Below are 21698 nucleotides of genomic sequence, written 5' to 3' on the forward strand. Positions count from 1 at the left end.
CAATAAGTGAAAAACCCAAGCAAGAGCATGAGGTCCTGAGTTAAAGCCTCTACCAACACACACAAAAGAGTTAATACCAGAGAGCTGATCTGGAGTTGTAATGTGTCCCCTACATTTCCTTTAGAGTTAAAGAGAGCAAAATATTTTGAGTTTTCCTTTTTGAGTCTGCAGAAAATAATAAAGTTTTCTTACAGTTTTCTGTTTTTATTATTATTATTATTATTTGCCAGTCCTGGGGCTTGAACTCAGGGCCTGGGCAGTGTCCTTGGGCTTTCTCAAGGCTAGCACTCTACCACTTGAGCCATACCACCACTTTTGGCTTTTTCTGTGTATGTGGTTTTGAGGAACCAAACCCAAGGCTCGTGCATACTAGACAAGCACTCTACCACTAGGCCACACTTCCAGCCCCGAATATATTAAATTTTTGGTATAGGAATTAAACTTGAGGATTTTTTTCTTCTTTTTTGGCAGCATTGGAATTTGAACTCAAGACTTGTGCTTTCTAGGCTAGTCCTCTTTCATTTGAATCACACCCCTAGCCCCTTTGTTTTATTAGTATCTTTTTGCTTTAATTATTTTTTACATAGGGTCTGGCAGTTTTTGCCTCCTCCCTAAACCTGAATTACACACAGCAGCTGTTTCTTCTTATTCTTCCCCCTCTTTCTTTCACTTCTTCTCTTCTCTCTTCCTTTTTTTCCTCTTCTTTGTTTTTTTGTTTTTTTGCTTTTGTTTTGGATAATACTGAGGATTGAACCCAGTGCCCCTTCTCCCTTCTTTTCTTCATTTCCTCCCCCTCCTCCTCCTCCTCTTTTTCTTCCTCCTCCAGTTGAACTCACTGCCTCCTATATTTGCTAGGCAAGCACTTAGGGTAACTTGAGGTTTCTCCAGGTTCCCTTAAAGCTTTCTGACCCAGAAAGGAGAATATTACAGTTGGAAGAACAGTAGACCTGACAGAAGACCAAATTCATCATTTACGAGCCATGTCGTGACTTTCAGCAGGTCTTCTCTGAGCCCCAGTTAATTGTGGCACAATTGTGGGATTACTGTGCAGATTAAATTGGAGTATAGGAAAGAACAGTAGAAATTGCAAAGCACTCAGGAGCTGAAAGATAATTGAATTTAGGGCTTCCAAGCCAACGGAGACAGCTCAACCTGAGAAGGCAGCTCTGTATCGGTGCTGTTGTTCATTTGGTGAGCAGTTATTTATAAAGCATTATGTTAGATTCTGGGGATAAATGAGCTAAGCATTACCATTAAGATTTTAGCCTAGGAGGGGAAGACTTATTAAGTAGGTTCTTAGACAAGTAATGACAGAATAACTGCAATGAAAATAAACCCCATTTATATAAGGTATGCATACCTATCAGATTGAAAAAAAGTTATTATAGTATGCAGTGTGTCAGAGGTCATTTGTTGTGGTTGGGTTAACTTGTTAAGTGCCTCCTTGATTAGATATATTCTACAGTGGTGGAGTTGAACAACAGCTCTAACTGTGTTTAAGTTGGGCTCTCAGTTTACTCAGGCTTCAATTGGACCCATCAAATTTGAGAGTGAATGTAAAAGGCTGGGTAGTAGTACACCTGTGTGTTCTCTGTGGAGGCCAGGTGCCCGTGTGCCTGCTGTTGGACAAAAGTACAGAGCCTGTGGAAAACTTGCCAAGTGAAGGAATAGGTGTCTCGGCTCGGTGTATGTAAGCAGAGGTAGATAGGGTGTTAGGAGCCATTTTTCCAGTTGGGTACCTTGCTTTGGGAAGTTGATTTTTTTTTGGGGGGGGGGGTCAGTCGTGGGGCTTGGATTCTAAGCCTAGGCACTATCCCTGAGCTCTTCAGCTCAAGGCCACTGCCCTACCCTTGAGCCAAAGAGTCACTTCTAGTTTTCTAGTGGTTAGTTGGAGATAAGAGTCTCAGGGTCTTAGGGCCCACCCTGGCCTTGCTTTGAATCTTGATCCTCAGATCTCAGCCTCCTGAGTAGCTAGGATTACAGGCGTGAGCCAGCACCCTGCATTTGGTATCAAAACGACTCCAAGATGGGTAGGGTAAGATTTGCTGCAGTAACAAATAAATCGAAACCCGCAATGACCTCACAATAGGAGTTTGTCCGCAATCACGGCAATCTCTTCATAATCCAAGAAGATTCCAAGTATTGACGACCGTTGGGCATTGCTGTGTGAAGGGAGACAGTCACTGCCCAGTGGTTGCTTTTGTGCTTTGGGGTTAAGTGATGAGACATTATCCCTCCCTTCAGTGAAGTGACGTTTAATACTGAGTGTTCAGGGGAACCTAAACCTAATCTTCATTAGAGGCTCTGCCTTCAAGTGGTCAGGGTCAGAAAGACAGCCCTGAAGTGATCTGAGGACCAGGACAAATCTGAACTCGAGGTAACAGCCACCTTGAAATCCACAGCTAAGACCAGGAAACTGAGGTGCCAGCGGCCCCAGAGCCAGAGCTGAGAGGCAAGGGTTATTAGAGCTACCCGAGGTTAAGTTGGCGGGGGGGGGGGGGGGGGGGGGGGGGGGGGGGGGGGGGGGGATCTGAGACTGGAGGGAGGGGGGCCGAGATAAAGCACAGTAAGAAAGCTAACCCATGAAAAACAGGATAAGTTTACTTGAACCTGGCAAAATTCTGTTTGACAAAATATTTCTCCCACATTCTTGATCTTTTCTACCTCGTCACCTGAGGATACGACACATGTCTGTTAGGGCAGTGGAGTCTGAAAGGGGTACAGGTAAACGGGCATCGTGCTGCGGAGGTGAACTTGAGTGTCTGTGGGGCCACATGGAGTTTGGAAAGCCTCACAGTCACTGCTCCCTGGCTTGGACAGCTTCGCCGCACCCGAGCGTGCCCACCAGGGCAGCCAGCGCTTTGATTGCAGACGTCCTTTTAGAGACATGCCGGGTAGACGGGCTGTGCAGGGGTGGCGTGGAGTGGAAAGTTTTATGGAAGGGGGAGGGAGATCTTTGGAACATCTTTAAGTTGATAAAGATGTACTAGAACTGCTTGTGGAAAAGGCATACCAATAAAAATAAAAGGGTAATTAGAATTTCAGTGTAAACTATACTTTTGCAAGAACACAAATGCTTTTAAAGTAAAAGAGGGCCCTTTCAGGGGACACTGCACTTGGTATGGTTGCCTCGATATTGTTCTAATGCTTCTGTTGCTAGGCTTTGACACAGGTATAGAGGTAGGTGTTAGCCTCCACGTGGGTGTCGCAAGTGCTTCTGTGTGGATTTTCTCCTGTGAATTCAGTATGACAGGTTCTTATACCCCTTGTTTTCATCGACTGTAATAATCCAGGGGACCCAGCACTCAGCCTTTAAGAGGCTGCACATTTCTGCTAGTCTGTCTGTCCTATGTGGTGTGTGAGAGGTACCTTTCTGGCTGTGCTCTTGCCCAAATCCACATAGAAAGACTAATGATCTAAGCTTAGGTCCTTTTCTTTCTCTTTTAGCCTTACTTTCTGTAACACCTGAGCCTAGATCACATCACCTGCCACCCTCATCTTTCACTCAGTGTGTCCAGAACATGAAGGCTATTATGGCTTATCAGTAGCACACAATTATTTTGTGTGGGGGGGATCATGGTACTTGAACTCAGCCTGGGCACTGTCCCTGAGCTCTTCAGCTCAAGGCTAACGCCCTATCCTTGAGCCAAGCCCCACTTCCCACTTTCTGGAGGTTATTTGGAGATAAGAGTCTCGGGTCCTTTTGTGCCTGGGCTGACTTTGAACCTTGATCCTCAGATCTCAGCCTCCTGAGTAGCTAGGATTACAGGCGTGAGCCACCGGCACAGAATCTTTTTATAGCTTATTCTACCACGCCTTGTAATTTAAAAAAAAAAATTCTTTTTTAGTGGATTCTTTTTTAGTACCTTCGTATGGGTGAATAAGATGTGGTGTTTAGAGAATAGTTCAGCAATTTAAAAAATTATAAAATCCTTCAAATGAAGGGGATATTGGATTTTCTGTTTATAATATCTGATTGAGATACTAGCTATTTTTAAACTATTTCTAGTTACAATTGGATGAAATAGGGCTGATGGTGTGATCTTACCATTAGATATTATCATTATATTTTGAAGGTATCTCCATGTTTTATGCATGCTAATCAAAGAAGCTAGAGCTTCAGTAGAAGAAGCAAATAGGTGTGTTTCCATATATCTGGGTATTTCTTTTGTTTTTGTTTGTTTCGTTTTGCCAGTCCTGGGCTTGGGCTCAGGGCCTGAGCACTGTCCTTAGGTTTTCTCAAGGCTAGAGCCACAGCACCATTTCTGGCTTTTTTTCTATGTATGTAGTACTGAGGAATCGAACCCTGGTCTTCATGCATGCTAGGCTAGCACTCTACCACTAGGCCAAACTCCCAGCCCTTGTGTTTGTTTTTTTGTTTTGTTGAGACAGTTCTGGGGCTTGAACTCAGGCCTGAGCACTGTCCCTTAACTTTTTCCCCTCATAGGTGACACACTAGCACTTGAGCCACAGGTCCATTTCTGGCTTTTTTGCTGATTGGTTGGAAATAAGAGCTTCACAGACTTCCTTGTACCAGGACTGGCTTCAAATCACGATCCTCAGATCTCAGCTTCCTAAGTAGCTAGTTGTGAGTCACTGGCACTCAGCCTTATCATCTAATCTTTTTTTAATTTCTAACTATAACACATATGTATGCATATGATTTGAAGCCAGTCCTGGGGCAAGAAAGTCTGTGAGACTTTATTTCCAAATATCTAGGGAAAAAAACAAAACAAGAGGAGCTGTGACTCTCATGGTAGAATGTTCTGTTGATTAAATCCAGAATCGTAGCTATGTTAGGCAAGCGCTTACCACTGGACTATTACTGCCAGTCCCCTTTTTGGTACTCTTGAAAGAGATTCTAGGCTCTATGGTTGCTATAACAGATTGTTAGGGAGGACAGGAACTTTCTTCCTCCGAGGGTTCTGAAAATTGAATTCAGTTCTTCCACTCCAGGGCCTTACTGCTATGTATCAAAGTCTGTTCTCAGTACCACACTTTCTTGGGGCTGAGAGGTGGTCCTTGTAAGGAATTTCTAGCCTATTTTATTATGACTGTGTTTTGCTTTTAAATTTTGAAGAAGCTGGTATATACAATGGATGGTAAGTTTATTTATAAGAAGCTCAGTCTTTACCTAAGGGTCATTAGCTCATGCCTAGCTTGAACTTCTTAGTCTAGTCTTCTACCACTTGCCTTACCTCCAACTCTATTAAATTCTAAAGAATACTAAGACATTGTCACGTTGGCTGAATGTTGGTGGGATGGGAAATGGGAAAAGGCTGGCTGGAGTGATCTATAAAATCAGTCGTCGGTTATTATATTCTTAAAAACTGAGTAATTTGCTGGCTACTTAGAGAACTAGTCATAACTAATGAGTATCTCATTTCTTCTGCTTGTTGATACAAAACAGTGAGGCGATTTAAGCGGAAGCAACTTACAGCTATCGACTGCCAGCATTTGGCTCAGAGTCACTTGGCTGGCACCCAGCCCTTCGGCCAAAGATGGACAAACAGAGACCCCAACCGTGGTCTCTATCCTAGACCCAGAACAAAAAGAGGGAGTAGGGGTAGGTCTTCAAAAGAGAACCTTATATCTCAAAATCCCATAGTTTGTGTGGCCTTTGAGTATCTCCAGTTTAAAAGTTTTCGAAAATACTGCTGATAAAATTTTTTTTTTAAATAATCATTTTATTTTATTTATTTATTTATTTTTGGCCAGTCCTGGGCTTGAGCTCAGGGCCTGAGCACTGTCCTTGGACTTTCTCAAGGCTAGAGCTCTACCACTTGAGCCTCAGAACCACTTCCGGCTTTTTTCTATGTATGTGGTACCGAGGAATCGAACCCGGGTCTTCCTGCATGCTAGGCAAGCACTCTACCACTAGGCCACACTCCCGGCCCTGCTGATAAAATTTTTTATAATCTTGTTGCAGTAGTATGATTTTTTGTTTTCAGTTCCTGTGGATTTTCCTTGAGATTTCTGTCCTAATGATTGACCAGCGCCTCAGGACACCTGCTAGCATGTTCTGAGAGACATGGAACAGTATCTCTAGATCCGTGATGTCATTACTCCCCCCCACCCAAGTGTGCTTCATGCCAGAGCCTGGTCTTTGTCATCCAGGAACCCTTCTCCTTGATGAGACTTTAGTTTTTTCACATCAACTGGAATATATGCTTAGTTTTCTTAGGTCAGTACTGGGGTTTGAACTTAGGACCTGAGCACGACCCTTAGCTTTATAACGGAACGATAGTACTCTACCACTTACATCATAGCCCTACTTCAGCTTTCTGTTGGTTAATGAGAAGAGTCTCACAGCCTTTCCTGTATGGGCTGCCTTCCAAGCCTGATTGGCAGATCTCAGCTTCCTGAGGAGCTAGAATTACAGGCACGGGCCATTAGCACCCACTTGGAATGTATGTTTTGACCTAATATTTTTGGACATGAGCATTTTTTAGTTTGTCACAGTCATTCCTTAATAAAGTCACTATAAAATGTTTCCATGTTCCTGTAAAGAACTCAAGCTTATTCTTGCCATCACCTGATTCATTTATTTTTGTCAGTTGTGGGGCTTGAACTCGGGGGCTGGGCACTGTCCTTTAGCTCTTTTGCACAAGACTAGCACTCTACCATTTTGAACCACAACACCTCTTCCAGTTTTTGAATGTTTAATTGAACTTAAGAATCTCATGGAGGGGGCCGGGAGTTTGGCCTAGTGGTTAAAGTGCTCGCCTAGCATGCACAAAGACCCAGGTTCGATTCCTCGGTACCACGTACATAGAATAAAAGCTGGAAATGATGCTGAGGCTCAAGTGGTAGAGTGCTAAGCCTTGAGAAAGTCCAAGGACAGTGCTCAGGCCCTGAACGCAAGCCCAGGACTGGCAAAAAAAAGAATCTCATGGAGACTTTCCTACCCTGGCTGACTTCGAACCCCAATCTTCAAATCTCAGCCTCCTGAGTAGCTAGAATTATAGACATGAACCACCAGTACTCATCCACCTGATAATTTTAAACTTTAAAGATGGTGTGTGTGTGTGTGTACACTGGTACTGGGTCTTGAATTCAGGGCTTTGTGCTCCTTTTTTTTCTTTTGCCAGTCCTGGGGCTTGAACTCAGGCTCTGGGCACTGTCCTTAGATGCTTTTTACTCAAGGCTAACAATCTACCACTTGAGGTACAGTGCTACTTCTGGCTTTTTCTGTGTATATGGTACTGAGGAATTGAAATCAGGGCTTTGTGTGTGTGAGGTGAGCATTCTAACACACACACACACACACCCCACACACATTTTTTGGTGTTGCCTTGTGCTCCTATGTAGCTTTTTTATTCAAGGCTGGCAGTCAACCTACCTCCAGACTTTTGGTAGTTAGTGGGTTTGTCTGTCCCGGCTGGCCTTGAAACACAAGCCTCAGATCTTAGCTTAGGATCTTAGCTAGGATTATGGTCATAATCCACAATGGCCAACCAAACTTTAAAGATATTTCTTCAACATAATATCTAGTCTTATGGGATACATTATCATGATTTGATACAGTATACAATATGTAATGATTTAATCAGGATAGTTTATATTCCTATCAATTCATAATAACATGCTGATATTATTAATACATAAAATTGTGCATCTGGCCATTTGGTTCTCTTTATTACTCTCTACCCCAAATGAATTCTTTCTTTTGCTAATTCCTGTCAATGTAAGATAGATTGATACATCTGATTTTGGCATAGAATTTTGATACAACCTACTGTTCTTAATAGATTACAATATGTTTCTCACTGTGGGGATACCTGTAAAAACATTATGAGGCAGTTTAAATCTTAATTATTGTTTGATACCTGGTGTCTCATGTGTGTAAGTCAACTTCTGCATTGTGAGTTCTTCAGGTCTCTGAGCATGGTCTGAACATGTATGTGTTAGAATCTTCACTGTTAGGGTAACTGAATTTGACAATTGGGAAATAACCAGGATTTAATTATGCCTGACTTGAAAACCCTGTGTTTCCATCACATTTCTCTAGAAGGAGCTATAATGATTTCTTTCCACAATATGAAAAAAATACTCATTGCAATTCCATAAATTCACTTAGAGGCTGAACCTAGTTTCAGTCTATTCTCTTATTTTCCCAAATCTTAGCTATACCCATTTAAAAAAAACACAGATATTACTGTATATTGATAAAGTGTTTATTTACTTTGTTGTCATTTAAAAATAACTTTTAGGGTTAGAAAATGTCACCAGGATGTATGAAATTACCATTGAGGTTAGGAATTAATCATTTTTTGTCTCAGAATTAGTTAATAATGCTGACTAAGGACATGCATATAATAAATTAGGAATAACTAATAATACAAAAATAATTATGATTCCTTAATCTTAGTGTATCAGCCTCACAGAAGCAAGTAAAAAACAAAAGACTTTTAACTATTAAATTAGAAGAGTAAGATTTTTTGAACATGGTAACCTAAGGCATTTTTTTTTCTGCTTAAGCAAACAGACCAGTAGGAAGGAGCCAGGAGAGGTGTGTTGCGTTGAGAGAATGAATGAATGTGAGCAGTTACATCCTGTCTGTCCTGCCCAATGCCCAGTGTGCAGCATTTGACCTTGTATGTACTTCAAGGTCTAACTTAAACAGTCACAATACACACAGTCTAATCTGTCTTTTTCTTAACATGTGTCTGATTCGTTTTTGAATTAGCTACTCATCTAACCACTTGGCCTATGAACATCCTTGTCTCTTCCTCTGTTAGATAATTAAGAATTAGGTTGTCATATTTGGGTCCGTTTTGGATCAGTAATGGCTAATCCTCGCTTCTCCATTTTCCTCTGGCTCTTCCACAGGTCCAGGATGTCCAAGAAGACACAGCCCTGAGTTCTTCCTAGCTGGCCAGCAGCAGCGCACCAATGACATGGCCAAGAGCAGTTCAGTTGGCCAGGAAAGCTGTCAGGACTCTGAGCGTCCCATGATCTTTCGTGCGGAGGGTGGTTGTGCCCTGCCCCTGGAAGGCGATGGAGAAGGGACACTGGGCTCTTCGAGGTCTGCTCTGCCTCCCAGGAAGAGATCTTGGTCCTTTGAGGAAGACAGCAATAAAGCCACAAGGACCAGCCAGTGGGATGGCGTGGCTAAGAAGACTGCACGGCTTCAGTTGTCCCCGTCGTGCACAAGGCCTAGGGAGGCCTTGCAAGAAGCAGAGGATTGTTTGTCATGGCGCTCTGCGGATTCGGGAGAAACTGTCCAAGACATTGAGGACATTGGTCCTGACCCCATTCCTGACTCATACTATGGCCTTCTTGGGACCTTGCCCTGCCAAGAGCCACCAAGCCACATTTGTAGCTTGCCTAGTGAAGTCCTGAGGCACATCTTCGCCTTCCTCCCTGTGGAAGACCTCTACTGGAATCTGAGCTTGGTGTGCCACTTGTGGAGGGAAATCATCAGTGACCCACTGGTGAGTACCTACCATTCCATCCACTAGCACACACATCTGCTTCTCTTAACACAGACTTGTGGTTAGACACTCTCTTCAAACCCGGTGATTCCCGGGGCAGGGAACATGGCTAGGCGTAGAGTGCTTGTCTAGCATGCACAAAGACCCAGGTTCAGTTCCCCAGTACCACATATATAGAATTGGTGCTGTGGCTCAAGTGGTAGAGCCCTAGCCTTGAGAAAGCCTTAGACAGTGCTCAGGCCCTGAGTTCAAGCCCCAGGACTAGCAAAAATATAATCAGCATCATCATCATGGTTCCCATCCCATTTGTCTTCAGATTAATGTCCGAACTCCAGCTGGCCTTTAAGGCCTTCCAGGCTTGTCCTACCATACTAGCCAGCTTCCTTGACCCTTATCTAAACACATCTCTGTGGTATACCAGAAGTATATGATCTCTTGTGTTATAGTCCTAGATTGTATTTTTGTGGTCCACTGTTGGTTCTAGTTTCCCCACGCGATTTATTTATTTTTCTGTTGGTCATGGGGCTTGAATTCAGGGCCTGGGCACTGGCTCCGAGCTTTTTCACTCAATGCTAGCACTCTAGCCATAGTGCCACTTCCAGTTTTCTAGTGGTTAATTGGAGGTAAGAGTTTCATGGCCTTTCCTGCCCAGGCTGTCTTTGAACCATGATTCTCAGGTCTCAGCCTCTTGAGTAGCTAGGATTACAGATATGAGCCACTGGTGCCCGGCTAGTGGTCCCCTTGTTTCTGTGGCCCTCTTCAAGGCCCAGCAGTTCCAGTAACTTCTCTTTTCATTTTGCAGAACTCCATTTTCTCTTCTTTGAGGCACTTTATGCCTCTCTTAACATCATTTATCATGGTTTTAGACAGGCGTCCTGTCCACTTAGTTTACGGGTAGAGACTAATGATTTAAGCCAGTTACCATATTTGTTGATGTTTGGTTTTAGATTCACTGTTGTACCTTCCCATTTTTTTTCAATCTATGAGCAATGGTTGATACGTGAGTGTTAGGTAGGAATCACTGTGGCTCATCCTTTGAAATGGACATATTGGAAGCCCATAATGTCAGGAAAGATTTCCTGTTCTTTTCCTTCATTGTTCCATTCTTAGTGATGGAGTGCAAGATAGATAAAGCAAGAGAACATACTTTTCTTTGAAGTACAAAAGATTTTGGAGGAAATTTTGTGTCATTCTAGCTCTATTCTTTGTTTGGATCCAATTCCTGAGAAATGTCTGTCTGCTTATAGAGGTGTTTATATCACAGTATTTCTGCTCAGTAAATTGAGAACTGGTGAGAACTTTCTGAGAATTTTCTTTGTTCCATTTGAGAAGATCTTTGGGGCAATGCCCTCGTTTATACTTAGCTCTTGTGATGGTAGAAAAATGCCGTTTTTGTTATTTCTGACAATGACATGATGCATTTATTTTTGGTAATCTGTCAGAGCTGAAGATATTTCCCGTAGCGTCTGTCTGGTTTCATGTCATGGTAGTAGAGTGAGTTTGGCAGTGTGCCCTTTTCAGTGTTTTAGAAGAGAATGAACAGGAATTGATTGTTCCTTAAATGTTATGTAGGATCCCCCAGTGCAGCCATCTGTTCTGGGATTTCCTTTGGTTGCTGATCTGACTCCTTCATTCATTATTGACATCTTCGCAGTGTCTGTGTCTTCAGGCATCAGTCGTAGTAGGTTGTACATCTCTAGGAGATGGAACTTCTAAGTAACTCAGTTTATTAGAATGTGGTGGTTCTTATGTCTGTACCTCAGAAATAATGTTAGAATATCCTTTCATTTCTTCGTTTTTCCTTAGTCTCAGGGCTTATCCTCTACCCTCAAAACTCAGCTTTTTGTTTTGGTATGGTCCCGCCCCTGCCCTGTTTTGCTTATTATTTCTGTTCTAGAAACATGCTTAGAACACACACGTGTTCCTCCCGCCCCAAGGTTCTAAATTGCTGGGATTACAGGTGTACTGTCAAGCTCAGCTCTTTGTTAGAGCTTCCCTAACCTTCACTGGGGAGGGGGAAAAGGAGGAAAAGAAAAAAAGCCTCCCATTTAAAATCTATGTGCAATGTGCCAGTTTTCCTGCTGTTTTGATTTCTAGTTTCATTGTGTTTTTTTTAAACTAATGTGTATAACTTTAGTCATATTAATGAGATTTCTGTGAGTCTCCTGGAAAAGGTTCCATGTGCACTTGAGAAGAATACGTATTCTGTTGCAGGATATTGCATCCTCTTTGCTAAGGAGTTGTTCAAGTCTTGTGTTCCTTATTCAACTTCTGTATGGTTACTCATCCATTGAAAGTAGCTGATACTACCTATTTATTTCTATCAGCTTGTTCCATATGTTTAAGAGCTCTGATATATGTGTGATCTATATACATACACGTAAATATATATTATGAAAATACATGTATCTATTGAACTGGTTCTTTTGTCATTATATAACATCTTTTTGTCCCATTATTTTATCTTCATTGAAACTCTGAACTTATTTTTGTGTTTTGTTTTGTTTTTGTGTTTTGGTCGGTTATGGGGCTTGAACTCTGGGCCTGGGCACTGTCGCTGATCTCTTCAGCTCTCAAAGATACTGCCCTACTCCTTAAACCACAGCCCCACATTCGGTTTTCTATTGGTTAATTGGAGATAAGAGTCTCACATTCTTTAGTGTTCAGGCTGGCTTTGAACCATGATCCTCAGATCTCAGCCTCCTGAAAAGCTAGGATTACAGGCATGAGCCTCTGTGCCCAGCTGAAACTCTGAAGTTTTATAGTGTCCTGATGTTTCTGATAAGGAAGCTCAGTCATTAGCTTTTTCCAGACTCTGTAGCAAATTACTGCTAGAACCAAGACCCCAGTTTTCCTGGTTTCCCCCAGATGTGGTACAGTATTTCTACCTGATTTGCTTAGCCTCTGAATTGTGAACTCTTAAGTGAGTCGATAGAGAAGGTTGTCTATGTGTTTGTGGCCTGGTTTTCTTTCTAACAGCTGTTGCCTGCATGGTATTTTGTTCTGTTTTCTAACCACACAGTTCATTCCTTGGAAAAAGCTTTATCATCGATACCTGATGAATGAAGAGCAAGCTGTGAGCAAAGTGGACGGCATCCTCTTGAACTGTGGCATAGACAAGGAGTCAGACTTGTGTGTGCTGAACCTCATACGGTGCGTTTCTTGCCTGGAGCCAGGGAGAGGCCTCACGTCCTTCTCCTGCATTGCTGCTCACGCCCCACCCGCACTCTGCCTTAAGGATTTGCCTCTGAATGTTTTGCAGATACACAGCCACCACTAAGTGCTCCCCAAGTGTAGACCCCCAGAGGGTGCTGTGGAGTCTGAGGGATCACCCTCTCCTTCCCCAGGCGGAGGCGTGCGTGCGGCAGTTCCTGCCCGACCTCTACATGGCTGCTGGGGTACGCTGAGAGGGGACCCACGGCACGGTCGGGGCAGTGGGTTTTCAAGGGAAGAAAGTCGATTGACGCTGAAAGTTTAATTTCAAAACCGCTATGTAATCTCTGCGTTGAAGCATTCATCTCATTGTGGGTCCCTTTGGAGAAATAGAGGGCCATGTAATTCCAGATGCTTGGATGTGGAAGTCATTTTAAGAAGCCATTTCCTGTTCTCTTGAAGAGTGCTTACCTAGCATGCACAAAGACCCAGATTCGAGTCCTTAGTACCACGTACATAAAAAAGCCAGACGTGCTGGCTCAGGTAGTATAGAGTACTAGCCTTCAGAAAATCCAAGGACAGTGCTCAGGCCCTGAGTTCAGTCCCCAGGACTGGCAAAAAAAAAGAACAAGAACAATGTTCCCATTGTTAATTAACTCCTTCTGTGTTAGTCGACATTTACTTAGATTTCCCCAAATAGAACGTTATTATCTTCATAGAGTACATTTAAAATAATGTATTTAATGTGTATTTAACTTCACATTTAGGCCAGGAATGTCGCCTGGCGGTAGAGTGCTTGCCTTCCACGAATGAAGCCCCGAGCTCAATTCCTCAGTACCACATACACAGAAAAAGCCGGAAGCAGTGCTGTGGCTCAAGTGGTAGAGCTCTACCCTTGAGAACACTCAAGGACAGTGCCCAAGCCCCGAGTTCAAGTCCCATAACTGCCCCCCAAAAAACGTCTAATCATTATTAAATAATAGAAAAATAAATTAATGTTGTAATGTGAGCCATGATATCTCTAAAGACTGCACTGCTTTGTGTTTCTGTCTTTTGTGTTTTGAGACTGGGAGTTACGATGTAGCCCATCCTTACCTGGAACTCACCACGTAGTCCAGACTGGCCTGTTAACACTTGATCCTTCTGCCTCAGTCTCCCGAGTGCTGGCATTACAGGCATGGACCATTGTACTCTGCTATATCTTCATCTTTTGTGCCTCCCAGGTTGGCACTGAGGACTTGGGGAGCTCATACTGACCTAGAAAGGAGCGATGGGGCAAAGAGAAGAGACTTCATTTCCATGCAAGGTTTCATGTTCAGTACTTTATTAATGCTCTTTAACCCTAAAGAAAATCAGGATTTCAAACCTGAAAGTGAGGAGAAGGAATCTAGAGCAAAAGGAAAGGTCCCATGGCTTCCCAAATCTCATTTGAGCCTCTTGGGCTCAGTTCAGATATCCCTGAGTTTTCTGGTGCAGATCCTGCCGATTATGTCCTCTGCCGGAGCCACTCCTCTCAGCCCCCCTGCCTCACTTCACAGGGCGTTAACGTCTGGGCCTTGGTGGCAGCCATGGTGCTTCTCTCCAGCGGTGTCCACGACATCCAGCAGCTGCTGTTCTGTCTCAGGAGACCCGGCTCCACGGTGACCGTGCCAGATGTCACCGAAACCTTATACTGTATCGCTGTGCTCCTCTACGCCATGAGGGAGAAGGGGATCAACATCAGCAATAGGTGAGGGGGGGAGGAGCGAGGAGACCTGAGAAGGACGATAAGGCCCCACCCGCGCCAGTGCCCCCTCCCACTTGCCAGCAGCAACATCTGGCAAGCCACCTGGAATGAAGAGACCCCAGGGGGAAAGGCAGTAAGCATGCTGTGCCGGCGTTAAGTGGATTTTACTGCTTTTTCATTCCCTCCGTACTTCCCTTCCTCTCTGAGGCACCAAGGACAGAACTCTCGAGGCCTTAGGTTTTCTAGGCAGGTTGGGGTTTTTTTTATGGGGTTTTTTTTTTGTTTTTTTTTTTTTAATTGTAATTAGTAAAAGGGTTACATGATATTTGCCAGATAGAAGGTGCATTAATTCACATACATTGATACCCTTTCACATGTACCCATTTCCCTCCCCCCCCTTGTTTGTTTGTTTTTTTAAGATAGGGTCAGGTGCTAATTTTTTCTGGCCTTGAACTGACATCCTCTTTTCTCTTCCTCTTGAGTTGCTGGGATTACCATACCCAGATCAGTTTTGAGGTTATATCTAGAGTTCCTGTTCCATGGGTTGCACGGCCCCATCTTGTTCTCTTTTTGACAGTCATACATAGAAACAAGTGCCTTGCTCAGAACTGTTTCCTGAGAGTGCTTCTGTCACCTTAGAGAGATACTGTCACCTCTAGAGACATAGATTATGACCAAACTTTGAAGGTCTTTTTTTTTTTTTTTTTTTTTTGCCAGTCCTGGGCTTGAGCTCAGGGCCTGAGCACTGTCCTTGGACTTTCTCCAGGCTAGAGCTCTACCACTTGAGCCTCAGCACCAATTCCGGCTTTTTTGTACGTATGTGGTACCAAGGAATCGAACCCGGGTCTTCATGCATGCTAGGCAAACACTTTAACCACTAGGCCAAACTCTTGGCCCCTTGAAGGTCTTTTAATACAGATTTCTGCCTTATAGGATTCACTACAACATTTTCTACTGCCTATATCTTCAGGAGAATTCTAATACTCAGGCCACTGAAGTTAAAGAAGAGCCATCTGTCACATCAGGGTATGTATGTGTATATATATGCATGCGCTTTCTCTTCCATTATGGATTCTGCTAAGTAAGGAGGGGAGACATTTTACTTTAACATTTTTATTATGGCATAGTGTACATTGTGTAAATTTCATCCATTCAAAGAGTATAATTCAGTGATTTTTGAGTAGCTTTACTGAGTTGTGTAGCCAATATGACAATCTGGTTTTAGAGCATTTTTAATCGTCTTAAGTGGAGGCCTGTTTTGGGTCAACTCCTGGTTATCCAGTTTGCTCATTTGGTTTTTATTTTATTTTATTTTAAATATATTTTTTATTGTAATTAATAAAAGGGTTACATGATATTTGCCAGATAGAAGGTGCATTAATTCACGCTCATTTGGTTTTTAGACAGTCAATTCCTTGCACTTTTTCATTACTTTTTTCTTTTTTTTTCCTCCTTTTTAAATTTCTCTTTTGTGATGATTATAGCAAGAAAACATCCATTCAACTTACACATGAGCAACAGCTGATTCTGAACCATAAGATGGAGCCTCTCCAAGTGGTAAAAATTATGGCCTTTGCAGGTAAGGGAGTTCATAGCATGTTCCAGGCTCTTTCCATCACTCCCTCCACTTCCTATTACCCGCCAGAACATCTTTACCTTGATCTTTATCAAACAATTCAGTCAGATAATCTCAGAAGCCATAGGCCAAGAGTACTTCTCGAACATTTTCAACAGTAGAATTCCTGTTTTGGCAAATATTTCATAGATATAATTTAGTGGGATTTATCAGTGGGATTGGTTGAAACCATCACTTACCATTGTATGTGCTCAGTAACGGATTGCTTCTGGAAAGTTAGACCATTACTAATCAGCTTAAAGGGCTCCAGTAGCTTTCTAGTTTTATAAGGTGATGTCTTGAGGGCCCTTGCTTCATTATTTCTAGCTGCTTCCCTAAATATGTTGTCACTGAACTGATCATATAGTCTCCTGAAGTACTTGGCCAGTCTTTTATCTAAATCTTTTCTCATGACATTTTTCTTTACCTAGGACCCTTTTTCTGTTGCCTTTCTACCTGCTAACTACAGTTTATTAAATGCATGTTGTATACTGGCTTCGTATTCTCTTTAACATCATTCTGTAAAAGCTGATTGCCTTACACGTATGGAAGTTTAAGCTCTGAGAAATTTATTTTAGATTACAAAGCAAATAATGGTAGAACTAGAATTCAAAGCTGGTTCTGTCTTTCCAAAGACACATCCCATCCCCTCCCCTTCCTCTCTCCTCTCTTCCCTCCTTTTCTTATATCCCTTCTTTATTTTTCCATTTTCTTTCTCTTTTCTTTTTCTTTTTTTCCTTTGTCATGTGCATTGACTCTAATCATTTCTGTATCTCCCTGATGAAGTCTTCTTCAGTTATTTGAATCCTATTCAGTTACTATCTTTTTTGGGGGGGGGCAGTCCTGAGGCTTGAACTCAGGGCCTGGGCACTGTCCTTGGGCTTTCTCTACCACTTGAGACACACACAGTACCACTTCCAGCTTTTTCTGTGTATGTAGTACCAAGGAATTGAACCCAGGGCTTCATGCATTCTAGGCAGGTACTTTATCAGTAGGCTGTACTCCTGGCTCCTCTCCCCCCTCCAATGGTCCTGGGGCTTGAACTCAGGGCCTGGGTGCTGTCCCCGAGCCTCTCTATGCTCAAGGCTGGCACTCTACCACTGAGACACAGTACAACTTCTGGCTTTTTCTAACTAGTTTATTGGCGATAAAAGTCTTATTGACTTTCCTGTCCCTGCTGGCTTCCATCCATGATCCTCAGATCTCAGGCTCGTAAGTAGCTAGAATTATAGGCTTGAGCCAACAGTACCTGACTTGTTCTCTTGCAACTAATCATTTGTTAAATGCTTCTTTAGTTTTCCACTGTTCTTCAAAACAACCCTGTTCTTCTGCAGGTAAAATTTCTGTTGTTGATAATTTATATTCTTTTTTTTTCCCCACCAGTTATGGGGCTTGAACTTAGGGCCTGCGCCCTGTTCTTGGGCTTTCTCAAGACTAGAACTCTAGCAATTGAGCCTCAGCACTACTTCTGACTTTTTCTATGTACATGATACCAAGGAATCGAACCTGTCTTTGTGCTTGCTAGACAAGCATTCTACCATTAGGCCAAACTCCCAGCCCCGATGATTCATATTCTTTTTCCCTGTCTTATGTTGGCATTATGCTCTCGTGTTGGTTCTTTCACTTGTGTTGGTGTTTTATTTCCAGCTAGATTGTAGTATATCTTCTTTTAGTATCTCACAATGCTCAGCACAGAGCTAAACATGTAGTAGGTGTTCAGAAATCCTTGGTAACTAAGTGACAGAATAATTGAGCGATGGAGAAGGGAGAACAGACAAGAGAGTTAATTTCAAGCCAGAGGAGAGTGAAGCTGATCAAGACCTGACTGGGGTCCCCCCTTGGGGCGTATTTTTCTTGAGCATAGGGTCACATCCTCTCCTCTTGGCTTCTGCAGGCACCGGGAAGACCTCTACCCTAGTCAAGTACGCCGAGAAGTGGTCTCAGAGCAGATTTCTGTATGTAACATTCAACAAGAGCATCGCAAAGCAGGCCGAGCTGGTCTTCCCCAGTAATGTCATCTGCAAAACCTTTCACTCCATGGCCTACGGGCACGTCGGGCGGAAGTGAGCATTGCCGTGCGGGTGCCATTCTCACATCTCTTTCTGGGTTTTGTGTGATCCTCATGATCTCGTGTGAACTTACCCCGCCACATATTGTCTTCATTTACAGGCAGCTTTAGTGATTGGTTCTTTTTTTCCTGGAAAATATATTATTCCCACATAATGTTTTGCTGAGAGGCGTATTGTCATTTCCCTGGCATTGAAGCACAGACAGTCAGAATGACTTGATTAAAGATAAGGATGTCGCAGATCCTGACACTCTCAGGCTTTCCTCAGAAGGCTGGGTGGGGAGGCCTGCAGGCACCCATGGCTTCTTGTGCACAATGGCTTCAAGGAGCTTTGAGTATCCCATTTCTGGGCCTCGGGGAGCCTGGACCCCTGCTAGGAATAGTAGCATCTGCCATGAGTAGAATCCTCTTGTGGGTCTGTGATATGTTTGTTCCTGAAACCCTAGCAAAAGCCATTCAGAGCAAAGACTTGTCAGGGCTTTTGTGGCTTCCTAAGCGTTCTGTTTCACCTTTGTGAGGGGACGCGGAGGGGCGCTCATCACCGCAGTAAAGCCGGATGGCATTCACGCCGCACGTGCATTACAGGTACCAGCTGAAGAAGAAGTTGAACCTCTTCAAGTTAACGCCTTTCATGGTCAATTCCGTTCTCGCTGAAGGGAAAGGTGGGTTCATCAGGGCCAAGCTAGTGTGTAAGACTTTGGAAAACTTCTTTGCCTCCGCTGATGAAGAGCTGACGATTGATCACGTGCCTATTTGGTGTAAGAACAGCCAAGGACAGAGAGTCATGGTTGAACAGAGTGAGAAGCTGGTAAGTAACAAATGTCCCTAGTTTTAGGGATCTGGTGTTATTTCTGTCTTGCTTGGCTTTTTCACTCAAGTCTGGTACCCTACCACTTGAGCCATAGCTCCACTTGTGGCTTTTTGCTGCTAGTTAATTGATTTTTCACAGATTTTTCTGCCTGGGCAGGCAGTGAACTGTGTGATCCTCAGATCTTAGCCTCTTGAGTAGCCATGATCACAGATTTAAGCTACCAGTAACTAACTTACTTTCTTTCTTTCGTTCGTTCTTTCTTTCTTTCTTTCTTTCTTTCTTTCTTTCTTTCTTTCTTTCTTTTTTTTCTTTGCTGGTCCTGCAGCTTAAACTCAGAGCCTGGGCACTGTCCTTGGGCACCTTTTGCTCAAGGCTAGAGCTCTATCACTTGAGCCACATCATCACTTCCAGTGTTTTCTGTGCATGCAGTACTGAGGAATCAAATCCAGGGCTTCATGCAAGCCCCATCTCTATCTTTTTATTCCTTCCCACAAAAAGTTGAAAATAGGTGAAATTAAAGTCTCTCAGGGCAAATGCAGTCATAATATTCAATGTTCCATATGAGAAAAAAAAGCGGACAACTTGATGTAACTGAGGGGAGAAATAGGTGAGGAGGAGAACGATGAAGATGGTCACTGATCAAGATGCACTGTAAGCATAATTTGATGTGGAGAAACATAACCCTCTTGTACAGCCATTTGAAGATTCAAAAGATATATAAAAAATAAAGGTATAGGCCTGACATGGCACCTGGGAATTGTTTTATTACTTATTTGTGTATTTATTTGTTGGTTTGGGGCTGGGACTCGGAGCCTGGGTACCATCCCCGAGCCTCTTTGTGCTCAAGGCCTACCACCTGAGCCACAGTGCCACTTCTGGTTTGTGAGTGCATATTTGAAAATAAGAGTGTCACGGAGACTTTTCTGCCCCGGCTGACTTTCAGCTGTGATCCCCAAGATCTCAGTCACCTGAGAAGCGACTGAGACATGAGGCACCAATGCCCTGTGGAACCTGGGAATTGTACAGTATTTTCTCCAGTGAAGACCATGCACAGATATCTCAGTCCTCACAGTAATTCCTTGTTAAACACACGAAAACAGACATTGAATGATTTTACCACAGAGCTTATGATTGCATCCTCAGGCCCTAGAATCTGGTCTTATATAATGATCAGGAGTCTTTTCTAATTCTTTTGGTGATGGATTCTATACTGATTTTTTTAAAGAATTTATTAACATTAATTTTTGCATCATATCTCAAATGACAAGTTTAACAAACAAGTATTCAAGAAGGGAATCTCTATATACAATCACTGGCACTTAGATTTTAGAACATAATTAAAATTAGGCTGAGGGTTTGTATATCATAGATAGGTATTAATCAATGTAATAAAACATTATGTCTATAGAATCATAAGTTTGTATGTCTATATAGGTGTGTTTATATTTCCCGTACCATGTCCATAGCATTGGTTATGCAAATATTGAGTCCTCGCTCTTGCACTGTTTGGATCTAATAGCCACATATTAAGGCACATACCATGCGCCTTTTGTTCCTTTGGTCTTGACTTGTCTCACACAACATGATTTCTATACTGATTTTTATTAGCAGAAAAGTCACTAGTAAAATCAAGTCTATTCAACCATTTCTCTTTTTTTAGTGCCAGTCTTGAGGCTTGAACTCAGAGCCTAGACATTGTCCCTGAGATTCTTTTTCTGAAGGCTAACACTCCTGAGCCACAATGTCACTTCCATCTTTTTTGCCAGTCCTGGGAACTGAATTCAGGCCCTGAGCATTGTCCTTGGGCTTTCTCAAGGCTAGTGCTCTGCCACTTAAGCCATAACACCACTGCTGGCTTTTCTATGTGTGTGGTTACCAAGGAATCGAACCTGGGTCTTTGTGCATGCTAGGCAAGCACTCTACCACTAGGCCAAACTCCTGGCCCACTTCAGCTTTTTCTGAGTAGTTTATTAGAGATAAGACTCTCACAGACTTTCGTGCCTGTGCCAGCTTCGAACCACAATCCTCAGATCTCAGCCTTCTGAGTACCTAGAATTTACAGGCGTGAGTGTCCGGTGCGCAGCTTATTTCTCATTATTTTCATGACTATCCATAATGAATCTAATGGCAGCTGGGCCATCTCTGGTTCTTCGGCCAGAGAGGTCTTTGATCTCTGCTCTCACATGCTTCACCTGGGCCCAGCTTCTCCCTCCTCTCAGCATTTGAAACCTCCATGGTGTTCAAGTGCAGCTTTGGGAGGGTGCCTATCCCTTTCTCCTTGATAATGCGTTTGCTCATACTGCTGTATGTGGTACTGAAAGCAAGATGTCAGCTCACTCTCTCTTCCAGGCTCTTAAACTTTGGATCATGTGTCACTTGCTTTGTAGAATGGTGTCCTTGAAGCAAGCCGACTCTGGGACAACATGCGAAAGCTAGGGGAATGCAAAGAAGAGGCTTACCAAATGACTCATGATGGTAGGCAACGTTCTGTATCTCACTCGCCGTTGGGAGTAAGTGCTTAAGGAAAGTAAGTTCTGAGTCCCACTGTTCCCCTCTTCCAGGCTATTTGAAACTCTGGCAGCTGAGCAAGCCTTTGCTTGCCTCTTTTGACGCCATCTTCGTGGATGAGGCTCAGGATTGTACCCCAGGTGATAAACCATTCGGGACCTCAGTAGTCTCAATACGTAGAAACACCATCGGGATTACGTAAGAGGACTATGTATCGAAGGAGTTGATTGTTCTTATTGGTGATAGAGAAGAAGAACAAATGATATTTAGTCATTCAGAAATCCTTTGTATTTAGCTAAGGATGTCTATTCTCCTCACTCAGCACAGATTGATCCTCCTCCAGCTGTTTTCCTGAAGTGGGGCTGGGGATATAGCTCAGT

At 43.1% G+C, this 21698-nt stretch overlaps 1 protein-coding gene across 4 annotated transcripts in view; it reads left to right on the forward strand.

Moving 5' to 3' along the window:
* Fbh1 (F-box DNA helicase 1) overlaps window positions 1–21698 on the forward strand; it is a 37210-nt gene that overhangs the window by 6810 nt on the left and 8702 nt on the right. For 2 of the 4 annotated variants that reach the window (XM_090318839.1, XM_090318840.1), the window contains exons 2-11: window positions 8833–9437; window positions 12460–12590; window positions 12700–12835; window positions 14129–14319; window positions 15250–15342; window positions 15801–15895; window positions 17826–17994; window positions 18585–18807; window positions 21198–21285; window positions 21372–21458. In XM_090318839.1, the coding sequence (XP_090174965.1) occupies window positions 8901–9437; window positions 12460–12590; window positions 12700–12835; window positions 14129–14319; window positions 15250–15342; window positions 15801–15895; window positions 17826–17994; window positions 18585–18807; window positions 21198–21285; window positions 21372–21458 (1750 nt within the window). In that variant the 5' untranslated portion in view covers window positions 8833–8900. Of the gene's footprint in view, window positions 1–4946; window positions 5103–5410; window positions 5567–8832; window positions 9438–12459; window positions 12591–12699; window positions 12836–14128; window positions 14320–15249; window positions 15343–15800; window positions 15896–17825; window positions 17995–18584; window positions 18808–21197; window positions 21286–21371; window positions 21459–21698 lie in introns of those variants that run through there. The other 2 variants (XM_090318838.1, XM_090318837.1) reach the window with 2 other exon arrangements.

The sequence above is a fragment of the Megascapheus bottae genome, chromosome 26 (genome assembly GCF_031878675.1).
Source record: "Megascapheus bottae isolate mThoBot1 chromosome 26, mThoBot2.hap1, whole genome shotgun sequence".
NCBI lineage: Eukaryota > Metazoa > Chordata > Mammalia > Rodentia > Geomyidae > Megascapheus > Megascapheus bottae.